The sequence below is a fragment of the Labrus mixtus genome, chromosome 4, assembly GCF_963584025.1.
Source record: "Labrus mixtus chromosome 4, fLabMix1.1, whole genome shotgun sequence".
In the NCBI taxonomy this organism is placed as follows: Eukaryota; Metazoa; Chordata; class Actinopteri; order Labriformes; family Labridae; genus Labrus; species Labrus mixtus.
In genome coordinates, this window is record NC_083615.1 from 23,927,371 (window position 1) to 23,942,739 (window position 15,369).

Consider the following 15,369-nt stretch of genomic DNA (forward strand, 5'->3'; position numbering starts at 1 on the left):
TACAAGTTTGGCTTCACTTCACAATCATGAAAACAAGATAATTGAGATGAAACAATTACTGTGCCACATGCTGTGTTATGCTCATTTTGTCATGTGAGGTAAATGTTTAAAGTGTTTGTTATTATATTTTGGCCACAAGGAGAACACCAACACAACTTCAAATACATATTTAATTTCTATTTATTCATTATTATCTATTATTTAACCTCTGCACTTATCATACATGAAACAACATTTATGAAACAAATGTTTGCTATAAGTGATCGTATTTAATCATTGTGATCTCAATTATCAATTAAAAATAATCATGATTGTTATTTTTGCCATAAATCCAGCAGCCCTACAACCAACATCTACTTCCACTCCAGCAGAGAACTATATATTCATGACTCATTCCTGCTGAAAGTCACAACTTTCTATCTGACAAGCAGCAAATATGCTTTTTACACACATACATGCATGAATTTAGTCATTTTAGTCACACTCAAACACTTACACACATTACCAAACACATCTTGTAAGAGCGGTAAGGACCAGACATTCTGTCCACTCATACAGATGAAAACATAGAAAAACATAGAAACGCACACACAGCACTTTGACATTCTCATTATCTCTCTCTCTCCTTGTGGGACTGTTGAAGAATTACCACACCAACATTTATCCATTAAAATACACTTTGTGAATGCAGCACCAATTCTAACTAGATGGTGATATAGATAGTAGCAGAAAGTTGTTCCCTCATTTGATAAATTAGTTTCTTTTAGGCATGAGAGAACAGGGGCTCATATTGTTCTGTCAGTCCTTTAAACCTGATTTTCTCAGGAAAGAGGTTCAGTCAACATTACTTCTCCTCTTACTTCAAAAGACAAAGCTTGAGGCTCTAGAAGAAAATAAAAAATAATTTGACAGTGAATATTTTTGAAGGCGTTTGCCTCCTGAAGTTCCTTTTTCTATCGTCTGGCTGATGTTTTTCTGTATGATAACTTTTCTGTTAAACTCATTGTGGTGTTAATATTCTCTTACAATTTAGATTTTTATGGCAAAGTCATTTTGATTATCTGCTCTTAACAGAGTCCGCTATACAATGTTATAATGAGAATATATGCCTTTATATCAATGTTATACGTAAAGTTCAACGGAATCACAATGTCAACAAAAGAGCGGAGAACAACATACTGGCAAACAGAAAACGTAATGCAGCCCTTTAATTACGTGCACGGAGATCATAGCAGTTACATGCATACACTGTATGCACCGTGCAGCAGTAACAGTATATAATCGCCCCCCCCCTTCCACTGGCTCGAGGGGAATTCTCCGGATATTATCCTGCTGCGTTCTCAGCTCATTCTGACTTGCTGCAGAAAACATTCTAGGGGTCTGGCAGGAGAAACTCTGGGTGAAGTCCGAGTGAAAAATGTGGCTGTTTGCGTTCACACACACACCTCCCCTGGCAAGTATCAGGAGTAGGAGATTTCTGGAAGTGTGAAAGCCCTATATGACATGTTTTTGTGCTGTGCTGTCATGTATGTAAACTGTAAATACGCACTGATGCTTGTAATCAACCGAAGTTCCTAAAGGCTAGATGAAGTTATTTGAAGTTGAAGTCTGAAATGAGGACTTAGTGTTCTGTGTGCTCATGCATTTTTGAGGTGAGGTGAACACTTGCATAAATGAGGCGAGGCACAGGGTGGGCTCACCTCGCTCCCTGGTGCATTGCTGGCTCATTATAGCCTCAGATAAACGGTTGAGGGGGGATGAGCTGCTGGTTGACTCATGCAGTGACTCACGCAGTGTTTACTCAGACATATATCAGAACTAAACAGCAATGAAAACAAAGGATGAGGCACAAATACTCGGAAATGAATGTGCTATTCATTTCCATTGGGGCAATTTTTGTAATATAGATAATAGATAATGGGGCAATATCTTTGATCTTTTACAGGAACAGGAATCTTAGGGTAACTTATGATCAGTGTTGGGTAATGTAAATTTAAAAAGCAACTTGTTACATTACAAGTTAATGCAATCAAAACATAACTTGTTACTGTGCTACCCACTGAGAAAAGACATAGCATATAACAAAAGTTAGAATAGTTCCACAAGGTATAAGCTGCCCTCTCAAACGTGCTAAATTAGCTAGCTAGGCCTGGCGTTGACACATCTGAAGGCTGACCTTCTGCTCATTTGCAGCTACCGGCCCAGAGTAAGAATAACACAAACCGCAGATGTTTCTTTTCTTTTCTTTGAGGCGACAATAGGAAAAGAGAAAGGAATCCTTTTTTTCAGTAACATATTAAATGAATGAAAAAGGTAACTATTGACAGATTATTTTACTTGCAGAACTAACGCCTTATGTTACTCAGCACTACAAAAGAAGTAATCTGAGTACTCTAATGGATTACTTTTTATACTTTTCAATACGTTACACCCAAACACTGCTCATGATATGATGCAATGTGATACAATACGATACATGTGGCCCATGACAACACTTATATTCCAATACAGCAATTCTGCCTCAATAAACTAATTGCAGGACAGTAATACAACGATACATCATGATATCTGATAAACTGGAGAATATGAAATGCCCCTAAAAAGGTAAAGTGCAGGGTGTGTTAATTCACTATAATAAAGTCTTTCAGCCCTGTCTGACATCCTGCTGTCTGATTCTTATTCTTCATCTTTTATGAAGAAGACATGAAGTAGCTTCAATGAAAACATGGGAATTGGCACCAGTGATACGATTATTGTATCACATGAGTCAGGACAACGATATGTTGCTGTATCAATGTTTTGTCCCACCCACCCCAAAGATGAAACAAGTGCATGTACAGTATGTTTATCCCTACAGTAAATATACACAGAATCTTTTTACACAGGTACATGTGCTGAAGAATTTCTAATTTTTAACTTCTACAAAGGGCATTTAAGTCCTACACTAAGATCAAAAAATGAGAAGTTGAAGTGTCCTGCTTTTTGGCTCAACAATGGCAAGAAAGTCAGGCTTGAAGTGAGACGAAGTTGAGCACTTCTACTCTTTGGTGTTTGCTCTTTGATCTGAGGGAGCTCTGATAGACCCCGCAGGCTGTACTTAGACGCTGCATGGCGAGCTGGACCGAGGTTTTCAAAGCACAATTCTTGTGGCTCTCTGGACATATGAAAATGGCACTGACTGAAAGCCTCCACGACTTATATCTGATTCTTTTTCTTTTCTTTTCTTTTTTGTTCCTTTTTTTTATTTGGGTTGCAGTGACCTTTTCAGTGCGCTTTCCCTTTTGAGTGAACAAGTCCCAGAAAAAAACATCAAACACAAAATGAACTCTTACCAAAGAGAGAGGTGGAAATACAGTTTAGAAGGCAATGCATTTCTAGGGTGGTAATTTTTCTTTCCTGTTTTATTTATTCAACAAAAGGAGTTTTTTCAGATCAAAGCAGTGTTTTAATGTAGTTGTCTGGAATCAGGGAAATTGCTAAGGGAATGGCGGGAGACAGGCGAGATGATATCCAAACAAATAGAAAACAAAAGAAATCATAGACAGAGATTATGTTTGCTGGAGATTTTTTTATGAGATGCAGAACAATATGTACAGGAGAAACTTTTTTTTTTCCTTTTGCCTCACTTGAATCTTTATGTGTGTGTTTTTGACTTTGTTTTTCTTCAGTTCTCCACTGTCTGCTCCTCTCTGTCTCTTTACATGCATGTTCTCTCTTCTCCTTGACTGCATCAATATCCCCACTGCTCAACTGCGCACGCATGCACACACACACATATGACACACAAACACACACATATACACAGACACACCTCCTCCCCCCTTGCCCAGTCTAATTCAGACCACTCACACTCATTGTAAAGGGGACATATTGGAAAACCATTAGCGGTCATTATGCTTTATAGCTGCCTGTTCTCCCCATTCTGTCTTTTAATCACAATCCATCCCCTTGTGTGTGTGTGTGTGTGTGTGTGTGTGTGTGTGTGTGTGTGTGTGCGCGGCACGCACGCCCTTCTGTGTGTGTACTCTACAACTACCCCTGCTCAGCAGACAGTAATGAACCACTTTCACTGTAATGCATTTGGGACACCGCAACGTCCCCCTCCTCCTGCTTTTTATGGGGGAGTCAATGGCACAGACGCCACTTTTTATGGCGGCCCATCTGAGAAGCGGCAATGTTGTGCATTGGTGAAGGGGAAATAGGATGAATGCCGTGCAACACAAATAAAATGAGCTTGAAGTGAATAGAGTATGGATTCCCTTTTTATATGAACTCCTCGTCGAGGTGGAAACTCTCATAAGAAACCACGTGAATCTCTGTTCGCTCCTTGTAACTCCAAATAACCAGGCTCTCATAAAGTGTAGAATATCCTGTTACCGCTCCGTATTGAATTGATCCTCCATGACTGTGTGTGTGTGTGTGTGTGTGTGTGTGTGTGTGTGTACGTGCATGCATTTTGCTGGCAGCAAAGAGAGGTGGCAATTTTGACCATATGCTCTGTGGCAGGCACACAAAAAACACACACTGGCACACACAAACACATCGTAATGAGTGGATTTAAATTCCGGTTGCTCTCTCTCTCCAAGCCAAGGCAACTGTCATCATTGTGCAGCAAAACTCCCATAATCCATCTGTGGCATGACAGCATCCTAACAGCGCCACTTTGTAGCAAGAACAGCTATTCTTTATGCCCCTCCATTTCCTTATCTCGTACTCTTTTCTTTGACTCTCTTTTTTATCCCCTCATCTCCACCTGTCACATTTCCCCTCAGGACTGGTTTCTATTCTCCTCCTTTTGCTTTTCCAATTACATTTTTCAACTTTACTTTACTCAACAGCGAGACATATGAGTAATAGGTCAAGATCACTGTTGACCGTGATGATATTCATAACTCTAATTATACTATCCATGATGATGATGGTTGTAGAGATCTGTGAGACAATGAAGCCATTAATGATGGTGATTTAAAATGTAGATGAGGATGATGACAGCGACAGTGGTGATGATAATGGTGCCTGGCTGGCTGTCTGACCTGTCGTCCGTGTTTTCACCTTGGCCCCAGATGGAGAAAGACAGACGGAGGGGACGGACGCCAGCCGCAAGAGGGACGCTCGCTCTTCGGCGGGACACCACAAGAATGAGGACACCAGCGACAGCAGGGAGGACGAGGCCGCAGTGAGTCTTAAGTTTTCTTTCTTTTCTGAGTTTTACAGTGATGACACCGATCTAAGCACACGCAGCCTACACGCCCACGTCCTTCTGAGTAAGCAGCCGTGTGTGTGTGTGTGTGATTCTGGAAATGGGAAAAAAGTACAATACAAGAAACAGGTTATATGAAATATTCAAAACATAAAAAAATCTGTCTTCAGATTTGAACGTTTTGGAAAGTTTCCTCATTAAAAACTCCTCTTCAGTTCAGCCTTGTGACCCCACCCACTGCAAGGAATCCTAATCAAAATACATCTGAATACATCACGCTATCTAACCTCCCCCTCAAGCAGAAACCGCTGCGGTACTTTTCATGCTGAGGGATGTGAAATTAGCCTGAATGAAATCCTACAGGCCAACACGAGACAGCGTTTGGACCACCGCCACAGATCATTAGCACTTTGGTACATGCAGCAGATAAACCACTTGGACAGTCTGACACTTTAAGTCTTATTTCCCCTGACAGTGGGTGGATTTAAGGGTTAAGTACAGCAACTTTGGACCCATGTAATTTCCCAGCACTGCAGGACCTGCAGAGCCCATTAGCTCCGACTATCTCCCGTTGCCTCCGATAAGCAGTCCCAACGACTGAATGTCTGATCCGAACGTCTGTTAAAAAGAAAGATTTAGTTGGAATTAATGGTCCTCTACAGTCAGAAAATGTTGCTTTTCTACAAATCTGCTTAATTTCTGCTATCCAGTCTCTTCAGGACAACAGTTTTGGATTTAAAAACTATCATTTATCACAATCCATCTCCTGTTGTGTCAGAGAAATGACATTGAGCAGTCAAAAACACTCTAATCCTGAGCTGTAAACCCTTTATCTCGCTCTTCTTAGATACATTTTATCGCATTGTTTTTTGTCTGATTAAGTCGAGTACAAAAAAAAAACACGACTCTTTTAATACTCTCCAGATTCCTCGCTCATCGTTTGGCCTTCAGGCAGGCAATTTAATATCATCCCTCCTTCCTCTACCCCAGTCGGCCGAGTTTCCACACCATCACTTGCCACTCACGTTGACAGGCTGCCTGCCTTTAAAATGGCACATCGCCTGAGGCTCAGGTGTCTGTGAAGCTACCTGAGGTGCTAAAAAACCGAGCTGTCAAAGGCAGACGATCTGCAGTAATTAAATGTTCATCACATATCTTGCAGTGTTGCTTTTGGAATATCATTGTAAAGCAAAGGATGGAGACAGATTTAATGGGATGTTTCAGATTATGTTTTTGGTATTTTGATAATAAAATCTTTAACCTTAAGGAGGATCATTAAGCACGGCTATAAAGAGAAATACTGGGAGGATGGTGTTTGTGGAGTGTGGTGAAATTAATCAGAAAGGACCGTTTCAATCCAGGCAATACTCCTTTCTTATGGTACCTTTTGTTGTGCTTCCATCAAGATACACCGAACAATAAAGCCCTGATTAGAAATCTCTAAAAGAAGACTATTTCTATTGACTTGTTTCACGTCATTTTCTAACAGCAGTAGCACTCGTGTGTTGACCCTATGTGCAGCTTAACTGAATCAGGGACAGTTCTGACAGTATGGCAGAAAATATGCAGCCCAACATAATTTTAATTCATTCTGTACAGTTTGTACTCGGCCACACACACACACACACACACACACACACACACACACACACACACACACACACACACACACACGCTGTGGGTGCAGGAGTTTCCTGACACACACTTTCAAATAATTTAAAACCCAAACAGTTTCCATATCGCTGTATGGACGTCGACCAGCCGAGGGGTTACATCCAAGAGAAGACGACAATATATCTTATTCCAGGAAAAAAAAAAAAAAAATGCAGTCGTCTTCAAAATCGATTTAAGTGAAGGCTTCAGGAAATGTGCTCGCAGAGATAAGCGTCATGAAGGGGGATCTTCTTCTTCTTTTTTCTGAATGGCCCTCCTCTAAAGTCTAAACCTGCCTGATAGCGTTTAGCCTTCTCCTCTGTTGCAGTCGAATGAAAAGCAGCTCTCGGGGTGAGTAAGTCTTGTGAAGTGAAACTCTAAATGTTCCGAAAGGATTCTGCTTAAGTCACTTAAATGTGTCACAAATTAAATGGCGTGCCCTTTATGAACTGCTTTAAATTTATATTTGTTTTTGTTTTGTTGCTTAAAGACTGGTGACAGGTTTGGTTAGTCTCAAATTATGATCACTTCGATGAACTGTGTTTATACTAACACAGTAAACACGCTCTAAATCATCACGATTACAAGATGTGAGATGGGATTTTCCCGCTGAAGAAGGGGCTCTGTTGGATTTATGATGAGCAGAGTAAAAGACTGAGCAACATTTATGGTTATAACACTGTCTTATTTTGTAGCTAGCACAATACTCTCTCCTCCTCACAGCATCACTCTTCATCTATATTTTACTTTCCCCGTTTACCAGCTCTTTGTTCTGGCAATGCTTGACCTCCAAGTGTGTGTGTGTCTGTGTCTGTATGTGTGTACACTATGTTTCACATCCCTGCTCATTCAGCGGCAACATCTCGAGGAAATCCAAAGCAACATAATTGACACCTGCAGTCGATGTGGCGCTGCTCCACTGAGAACGCTGCCTCACTTAGAAAATGTCAGCACCAAAGGTCAGAGCTGTATGTCTGTGTGTCCAGGCCTCATAGCCATAGTGTGTGTGTGTGTGTGTGTGTGTGTGTGTGTGTGTGTGTGTGTGTGTGTGTGTGTGTGTGTGTGTGTGTGTGTGTGTGTGTGTGTGTGTGTGTGTGAAGACAGGACTCAGAACATAGACTTCAGACTGATTTACTAACATTTGGGATGTCACAACTCAAAATCCACAATTTATCTGAGCATGGATTTCAAGGATTTGATGCATTTCTGTGTATAAGCATTTTATGAAGGGCTGACAGTTTTGCCAATGAATATATATTAACATGCACACTAGAATAATTCATGTAAATATGCAAAAATAAAACAAAAAGGCTTGCAAATACAATAGTACAGTCTCTCAAAGAAGGGAACAATTTGCAACATCGTGACTTATTAAAGCATGCAGATTAACTTGTTTCTGATGTTGCTGTTACCTCTGCTTCATGAAAAGGCCATCATGTCTCCAATAATGGAGTTGCATTTGACTAGTGAGCTAAGCTAAATCATCTTTAAGCTGAATCTTTTTGTTGTATTCCTGCATACAGGCCGAGGTCCAGGCACAAATATTCTTAGAATTGTTGATTCTGCTTTTGAATCTGCTATTTAAAGCTATTTGATTCATTTTGCTATATTCAATCCTAATTGTGACACCCTAACACAATCATCTTAATCATATCCAGTATGATGTGCCATCATTTTTAAATCTTGCAAGTTCAGATGATGTGAAGAAAATCTCTTTATGTGCACGATGGAACCCGATTTTAAACAACAACTGTCCTGATTTGAAAACCTTGGTAGTCTGACCCCAGTTTTAGAGAGAGAGAGAGAGAGATACAGAGCGAGAGATGACGAGAGAGGAGGAGGATTTAGTGTGTTTAATGTGCTTTAATATCAGTAAGGGGGACAGAGGCCCTTCTCCATTGTTTTCATCTTCTGTGTTAAGCTGCTCTGGTGTTATGTGCTGCACTAATAGCTCACTAAAGCTGCCTTTTCAGAAATTTTAGACAATGAAACCAAAATGCCACGGATGAAAACAAACAGAAAAGCCCCCAAGGCTGTGTGCACTCAAAATTAATAGACAGCCTAAAAGAAAATGGAATGACCTTATTGCAATTGAGCAGCACAAACACGCAGTCGGGGGCTTAGAGCAGGACGACACAAGGACTGTCTCACACACAGATGGAAAGAGACGGGTGAACTGCTAAAAATGAATCAAATGAGGACTTCTATAAGACCTGAAAAAACCTCTTCTTTTTTTTTCGCTTCTGCACTCACCTCTTTCTAGCGTCGTGCTTATTCTCTGAAAGTGCAGGTGAAAGAAGGAGAGAAGTGGCATCCTTGAGGTTTGTAAAAGTAAAGAAGAGGATGCTGCGTTCTGATCATGAAAGCCTTTTAAAGGTTTCCTAAGCCTCTTTTGTTTGTCGGCAGGTGGAAGGAGAAAGCCAGAAAACACAGGGCGTGTTAATCCGGGCACATTAGAGGCTGCATGGGAAGGTGAAAGTATAGAGGAGAGACTAAAAGGAAGGACCCTAGAAGAAGCAAGAAAACAAGAGAAAATCAGACATAAAGATAGGTGAGGAGATGAGGAAGAGGATGTTTTGAAGTAGGAGTAATTCCATTTTCTCTCTGGCTCTCTGAAAGCCTGCGACTGAGCAGCATGTGTTTGCCCCTGCACCTTTCTTTCTCTGCTGCAAATCTCTGAAATAGCAGCTTAAATAGTTGACAGCGTTTCAGGGTTGGAAATTTAAGGAACCGACTTTTGAGTTTTTAAAAAAAAAATTTTTGAAAGGCTGGAATATATTTCTGGCCATGAAACCTGCAGCAGATTTCACAAAGTGTGAGTGTGAAGTTTTGTGTTTGTGTGTGTGCATCTCCAGGTGGTTACCACTTTGTCTGACAGTCTGATACAAAGATTATATAGTGCAAGGTGTGTTTTGTCCTTGTGACATTTGGTTCATACACATTACCTCATAGGTAATTGTGTGTGTGTGTGTGTGTGTGTGTGTGTGTGTGTGTGTGTGTGTGTGTGTGTGTGTGTGTGTGTGTGTGTGTGTGTATGCTTTTCTCTGATAAAGAAGAGTATACAGTCTTCTTCTGTCAGTAGCAGATTGCCTTTGTGACGCCCCTTCACCCTATGAATCTGATGAAGAGAAGAATGATGGACGATGAAGACTAAAGAGGAGAGTAGGGGTTTCATTGGAGATTAAAAGGCTGGAGGACAAAAGGCAAAAAGATGAGAGTGATTTAATAAAGCATCAAATCATTGACATTGATCATCGCTGTCTGTCACTTGTGTTAGAAAGACGTTTATATCGAGAGAAATGCTACTCAACAATACAAAACGAAAATGTGGGGATCCTTCACCTCAGCCGAATGAGATTTGAAGATCTTGAACTCGCCTCATGGTCAGTGTTAAGTACGTGCTGTGGCACCTTCATTCTCTTTTCTGTATTTTATTGAGGTCTCACCATGATGAAGGTGGAATCATTTTGAATAGCATACATTCCCTTTGAGTCATGTGTTGCTGCTGCTTTCTAGTTTCATGTCATAAATATTTTAAAAAATCACCTTGAATATTATGACAGAATAAATTGGAATCATCTGGCCCATCATTGATGCCATGCACATACTATGCCGTATCATATTCTCTGAGATGGTACCATGATATGTTTTATTAATAGATGAAATGCAACTTGCTAAAAAGTAACTCTGCAGGTGTTTCCACTTAATATGGCTGTTATTTCTTAAATATTAGGAGTATGTTTAGTTTACTACACCTTTCTTTCAAGAAACGTACAAACTATATTTTAGCTTAATTTGTCTTTCAACCAGTATCAATTAAGACAAAGGCTGTTAAGCTGAGTTGTAATATAACCAATGTTAATCAAAGGAGAAGGAGGGAACTTGTGAATTGACTCCAACATACACATTGAGGTGAAGCACAGTTGCTGGTCACTGTTCTACATAAAGAAGCATAAAATGCATAAGAAATATCCTATTCAATCAAAAGCAACAATCCTATAGAAACAACCCTGTTTCACGTTGAAAGCAGGTTCTACGTGACGGCTGGTTTTAGGATTGGTATGAAAAAAAGGGTCACTGGAAGATTCCACAGGATCCATGTGCTGGAGCACTCCAAAGCTGATCGCGACCTCTCTAGTCAATGTTCATCTTGTTTCCACTGCAAAGGGCGCGGTCCATCTCCAGCGCGTGCCAGAAGCCCCGTTCCGCTCCATGTACGCGCCAAGTCTATTTTCAATGGCGTGCAATGCCAACATGCGGCAAGCTGGACAGAGCAAATAGAAGGAAGTCAGACAAAGGAACGCATACAGCATCAGGTACATTTCTAAATAAAACGCAAAGTATGGACTCCTGATTGTATTTGACATCAGTTTAGCAATAACACACACCAACTTAACATCAAGTAAACCTCTGAAGTAAAGTCTCTTTTTAATGTCTTTTTTCACATGTGATCTTGTAGTTCTCCTGTGATCTTGTGATTCCTGAGTCCAGCTGCAAATGGCTCCACTTACGCTTCAGAAGCGGACCCTGTCGGAGTCGGATCTTGTGGCAATTTTTAGGTGACAGAAGTTGTCTGAGAGTCAAAAAAAAAAAACATTAAAAATCAATCATCTCAATCTATTTAAAATGGTCTATTATATTCTGCTATTTATAGAAAGTAATATCATACATCACACACACACAAACAAAAAGCTGTCCAACATTTACTGCGCACTTTTCCACACATTACTAAGTCAGTGTGCTATGAAAGACCAGTTAGCCAAGGTAAAGCCTGCAAACGAGGTCACAGAGACGAGAAGAGGACAAGGCAGGTCCAGCGTGAGGAGATAATTCACAGGAGGCTCTGAGAGAAAGGGCTGCACCATTGTCTTTCACCTGACGGAGATTTTAATCATAGTGGCAATTTTACTGCGGGTCATAAACCGCAGCAGCCAGGCCTCATTGTTAACCTCCAATTGCTTTCGGGGCTGTAAATATGGCTGCCGTACATCGCTCCGGCCTTGCTGATGGTTTATGGGCGCTGGTGCTGGCAGAGGGAGACCTGCCGGAGAATGATGAGGCGCAGAGAGCGGGGACTGACTAGTAAATAAACACACGGCCGATCAGCAGGATGAGATGATAGGATGCTGTGTGCACCAGCCTGGAAATAGGCTTTATGTAATCTGCAAATGGACCCAAATATAGGGATTAGCATCATAGCATAATTGCTAGATTTGACATTTAGATTTGACCGTGGAGTTCAGACACACATGACAGTGTTTTTTTCAGGCTGCCATTACAATTTTGAAGTGTCTTTAAAGGCTCTCACAGATAGAAAAGAGATAGTCAGTGATTGATTCAGAGTGATGACTCCAGGTTGTGACTCAGCGACTTCAGCTCTGACATTTGGTTGACAGAGTTCTCGCCTTGACCAGAAGCCAGCCAAGTGGAAATGGATCTCCCATGAGGCATTTGGTACATCAGCCCCAGCGCCCCTACCCTGGGATCTCTGTGTTTGTTTTCTTCCACTTCTCTCAAGTGTGTTGTCTCCTGAGTTACAAGAAGGGTTTAATTACATTTTTGTCCTTAATCAAGGACTCCGGTGCCAGCACGGTCCTGAGAGTCTGTCGAGTGGAGCGGAGAAGTGCTGCAGGTTGACAGTCTAAATGGGAGAGGGGGGGATAATAGAGCTATTATTAGCAGAGTCCCTTCTGTTGCTAAGTAAGCAAGACAGTGAGCTGTATGCCATGTGAGTTTTTACTAGTGGTGGGTCAGCTCATCCTGAGGCACTTACTACATATAAGAGACAGTGATGACACAGATAGTAATCATCTGGAGCTCAGACGGCATCAACAATGATGTAGCAGCTCTAAAACAAGAACCAAGGACACATGAGGTCTGTCTTTGTCACATCACACTTAAGAAGTCTGCTTGAGCTCAGATCTGAAGTAAACCAAGCACTAAAGATGATTAGAAAATAGAGTCCAGACTGATTCTATTTGAATCAACAGCCATACAGGAACTTTGTTTGGATCTTAACGGAAAGATAGAGTTTCTTTTTCTCAGTGTTTTGAATGGCTGCTATATTCTGCTGATGTCAGTTTTGTTTAAACTAATTTACCTTCCACAATATGTGCGGATAAGAGCAATATAAGGAGACATTTTTTACTTTAATAGTTTGTTTTATCACAACATTGGTCTTATTTACAGGGTTTTGGCCACAATCCCCATAAGGAATAATAACCTTTGCAAGGTCTGTGAACACAAAATCATTGCTTTAAAAGTCCAACCAGGACTCACTATTTAAGTTATTTCATCTTTGTAACTGTAGATTAAACTAACTCAAAGGACTAAAACTTTATTTAAGATCTTTCTGATGTTTACCTCCGAACATTCAAACCTTTAAAGCTGGTTGTGATGCTTAAAACATATCCCTTTGGTAATAAATCTATTCCCTTTGATACAACATTTTACCTCAAGTAGCTTGGTTTTTATCCACAAGCTTGTGATAACAAGCTGAAGCTTTACAAACAGTGAATTCTTCACTGTCATTTTTCAAGCTCGGCTGTTGTTGACAGCTCCCTTATATGAGGCTATTTGAGGGCTGGGCCCAGAATTGTTTTTCCTCCGGGGGCTGCTTCAGTGCTTTCACTCATTCTCACTATCACCTCTCAGGCATTTGTCAGCCTGGTGTTGCTTCACAGTGGATGGAGATCCGAGCTGTGGGCCTGCAGTAAGCTTTCAGGCACGGCTCCAGGACCGAGGTCTGACCGCACTTCATAGTCCGCAACACACGAGCAGATGCCAACAGTCAGACGGCTGTTTCCTCGACACTAACAGCTGTGTATGCATTCATTGTCCTGATCATTGACACAACAGGCAGAAAGGCAAACTGTGGGAACTGTAGAAGAAATTATGAAGAAGTTGTATCTGCAAAAGTTAAAGGAAGAGTAAAGAAATATTTTCCGTCTGAAGCATAGTGATTTTTTCTGTAAAAAATAAAACTTTTTTCTAATTACCTTTACAACTACAAATCAAAGTTTAATAAGTTGGTTTACACCTACAGTAAGTCCCATCTCTTACTCTGCAAATATGACATCATAGCTTGGCTTGGACCTGGGGTGGACAATCAATTTAAATGGGGGTCCATGTCTCCCCAAGTAACCCCCAAGAAACGCCCCTACACCTCAGCGCTTTTAGCTTATTTTCATCCTCCTTTATCCTATATGAAGAAAAGAATTACACAGCAGGATCACCCTCAATCCTTTTTTGGTTCCCTGTTGAGGATTCCTGCTCTTTCCTTATTGGCTCAGGTCCTTACTGCCTGGCTCTGTTCCAGCAGCGGTCAGGGCTATAAGCTGTTACCTGTTGGCTGTTTGCAGTAGCCGATCAGTTTCATGCTGCGGCCGTGCTCGGTGAAGGTCCTTATAGGTCAGTAGACATGACACCAGACTATTTGCTCTTTTTCCACCTCCAACCCTCTCTTTTTCTATTACACTGATATGATGGATGCCTGCTGAGTGTCAGAGCTGACTGATGATTAGGGCGTCAGAAGTCAATTAGTTCTGGGCTGCAAATCCTGTCTGCTAACGGCAAAGAGAAATTATGCTTCACAGTTTTGTTAGAAAGAAGTTAAATGTGTCAAATGGCAATCAGTGAAGTGGTATAGCTCTTAAACTCTTTGAATCAGTCAGCCTGAGAAACACATCCTGTCCACAGCCCATCGATTGACTTCTGGCCCTTCAGTACAAAAGAAAAAGTCATCAGGAGAAGAATTAAGACAACAAATTGATTGATTGTACATGATTTTACATTTTGATCTCTCTCTCTCTCTCTCTCTCTCTCTCTCTGTCTCGCTCTCTCTCTCTACCTCAGTAAGTATTTGTGGCAATAACGACTTTAATTAACTTTATTGTTATGTATTTATTTTCTAAATATATTCTTCTATAACACTTCAGTGTGTTGAAGCCTTTTTAAATACATGCTAACACGCTCTAACAGACATGAGAGCACTGAATATAAAATACGTTTTGATAAACCGGTGTTATATTGTTCATTAAATAAACCTTGTGGAGCGCTCTTCTAAATGAAAGACCCCTCAAAGATAATGAGTGACAGAGGAGGTGGGCAGCGGGACTCGTGGGCTACTCAGTATGCTGAGAGCTCAACTACCTAACTGTACTGTAGCTAGTAGGAGTACAACTTCCACATGGCCAAAACAGAAAGTACTAAAAGAGCTGCACAGCACAGAAACTGTACGTTGTGGATTGCGCTGAATGCAATGCAAATCATCCTGCAGGAAGACAGTTTAAACCTTTTCTCTCTCTGGGAGAACCCAAAAACAGACTATAATCTGGAGGGATTTACAGTTCCGATTTCACGGTTAACACATTCATTTTACTTTAAATGTCCTCAAATTATTTTCCATCACATCTGCGGCCTTACATAGGAGTAAGATACTTGAGAAAAGAAAGAACTCACAGTCAAAGGCCTGTTGTGGGAAACTCCGTTTTAAGCTCTTTTGGAAAGGAGGATGG

General features: G+C 40.9%; 1 protein-coding gene and 1 long non-coding RNA gene across 2 annotated transcripts in view; one reads left to right on the top strand and one right to left on the bottom strand.

The window, feature by feature from the left end:
- The window catches only part of LOC132973218 (uncharacterized), a 360,126-nt gene that overhangs the window by 217,863 nt on the left and 126,894 nt on the right, over nt 1-15,369 (bottom strand). The gene's annotated exons all lie outside the window — the stretch shown is intronic.
- Nucleotides 1-15,369, top strand: part of b4galnt4a (beta-1,4-N-acetyl-galactosaminyl transferase 4a) — a 156,433-nt gene that overhangs the window by 47,366 nt on the left and 93,698 nt on the right. Inside the window, exon 2 of the mRNA XM_061036546.1 lies at nt 5,064-5,176. Coding sequence (XP_060892529.1) covers nt 5,064-5,176 — 113 coding nt within the window. The remainder of the gene's footprint in view (nt 1-5,063; nt 5,177-15,369) is intronic.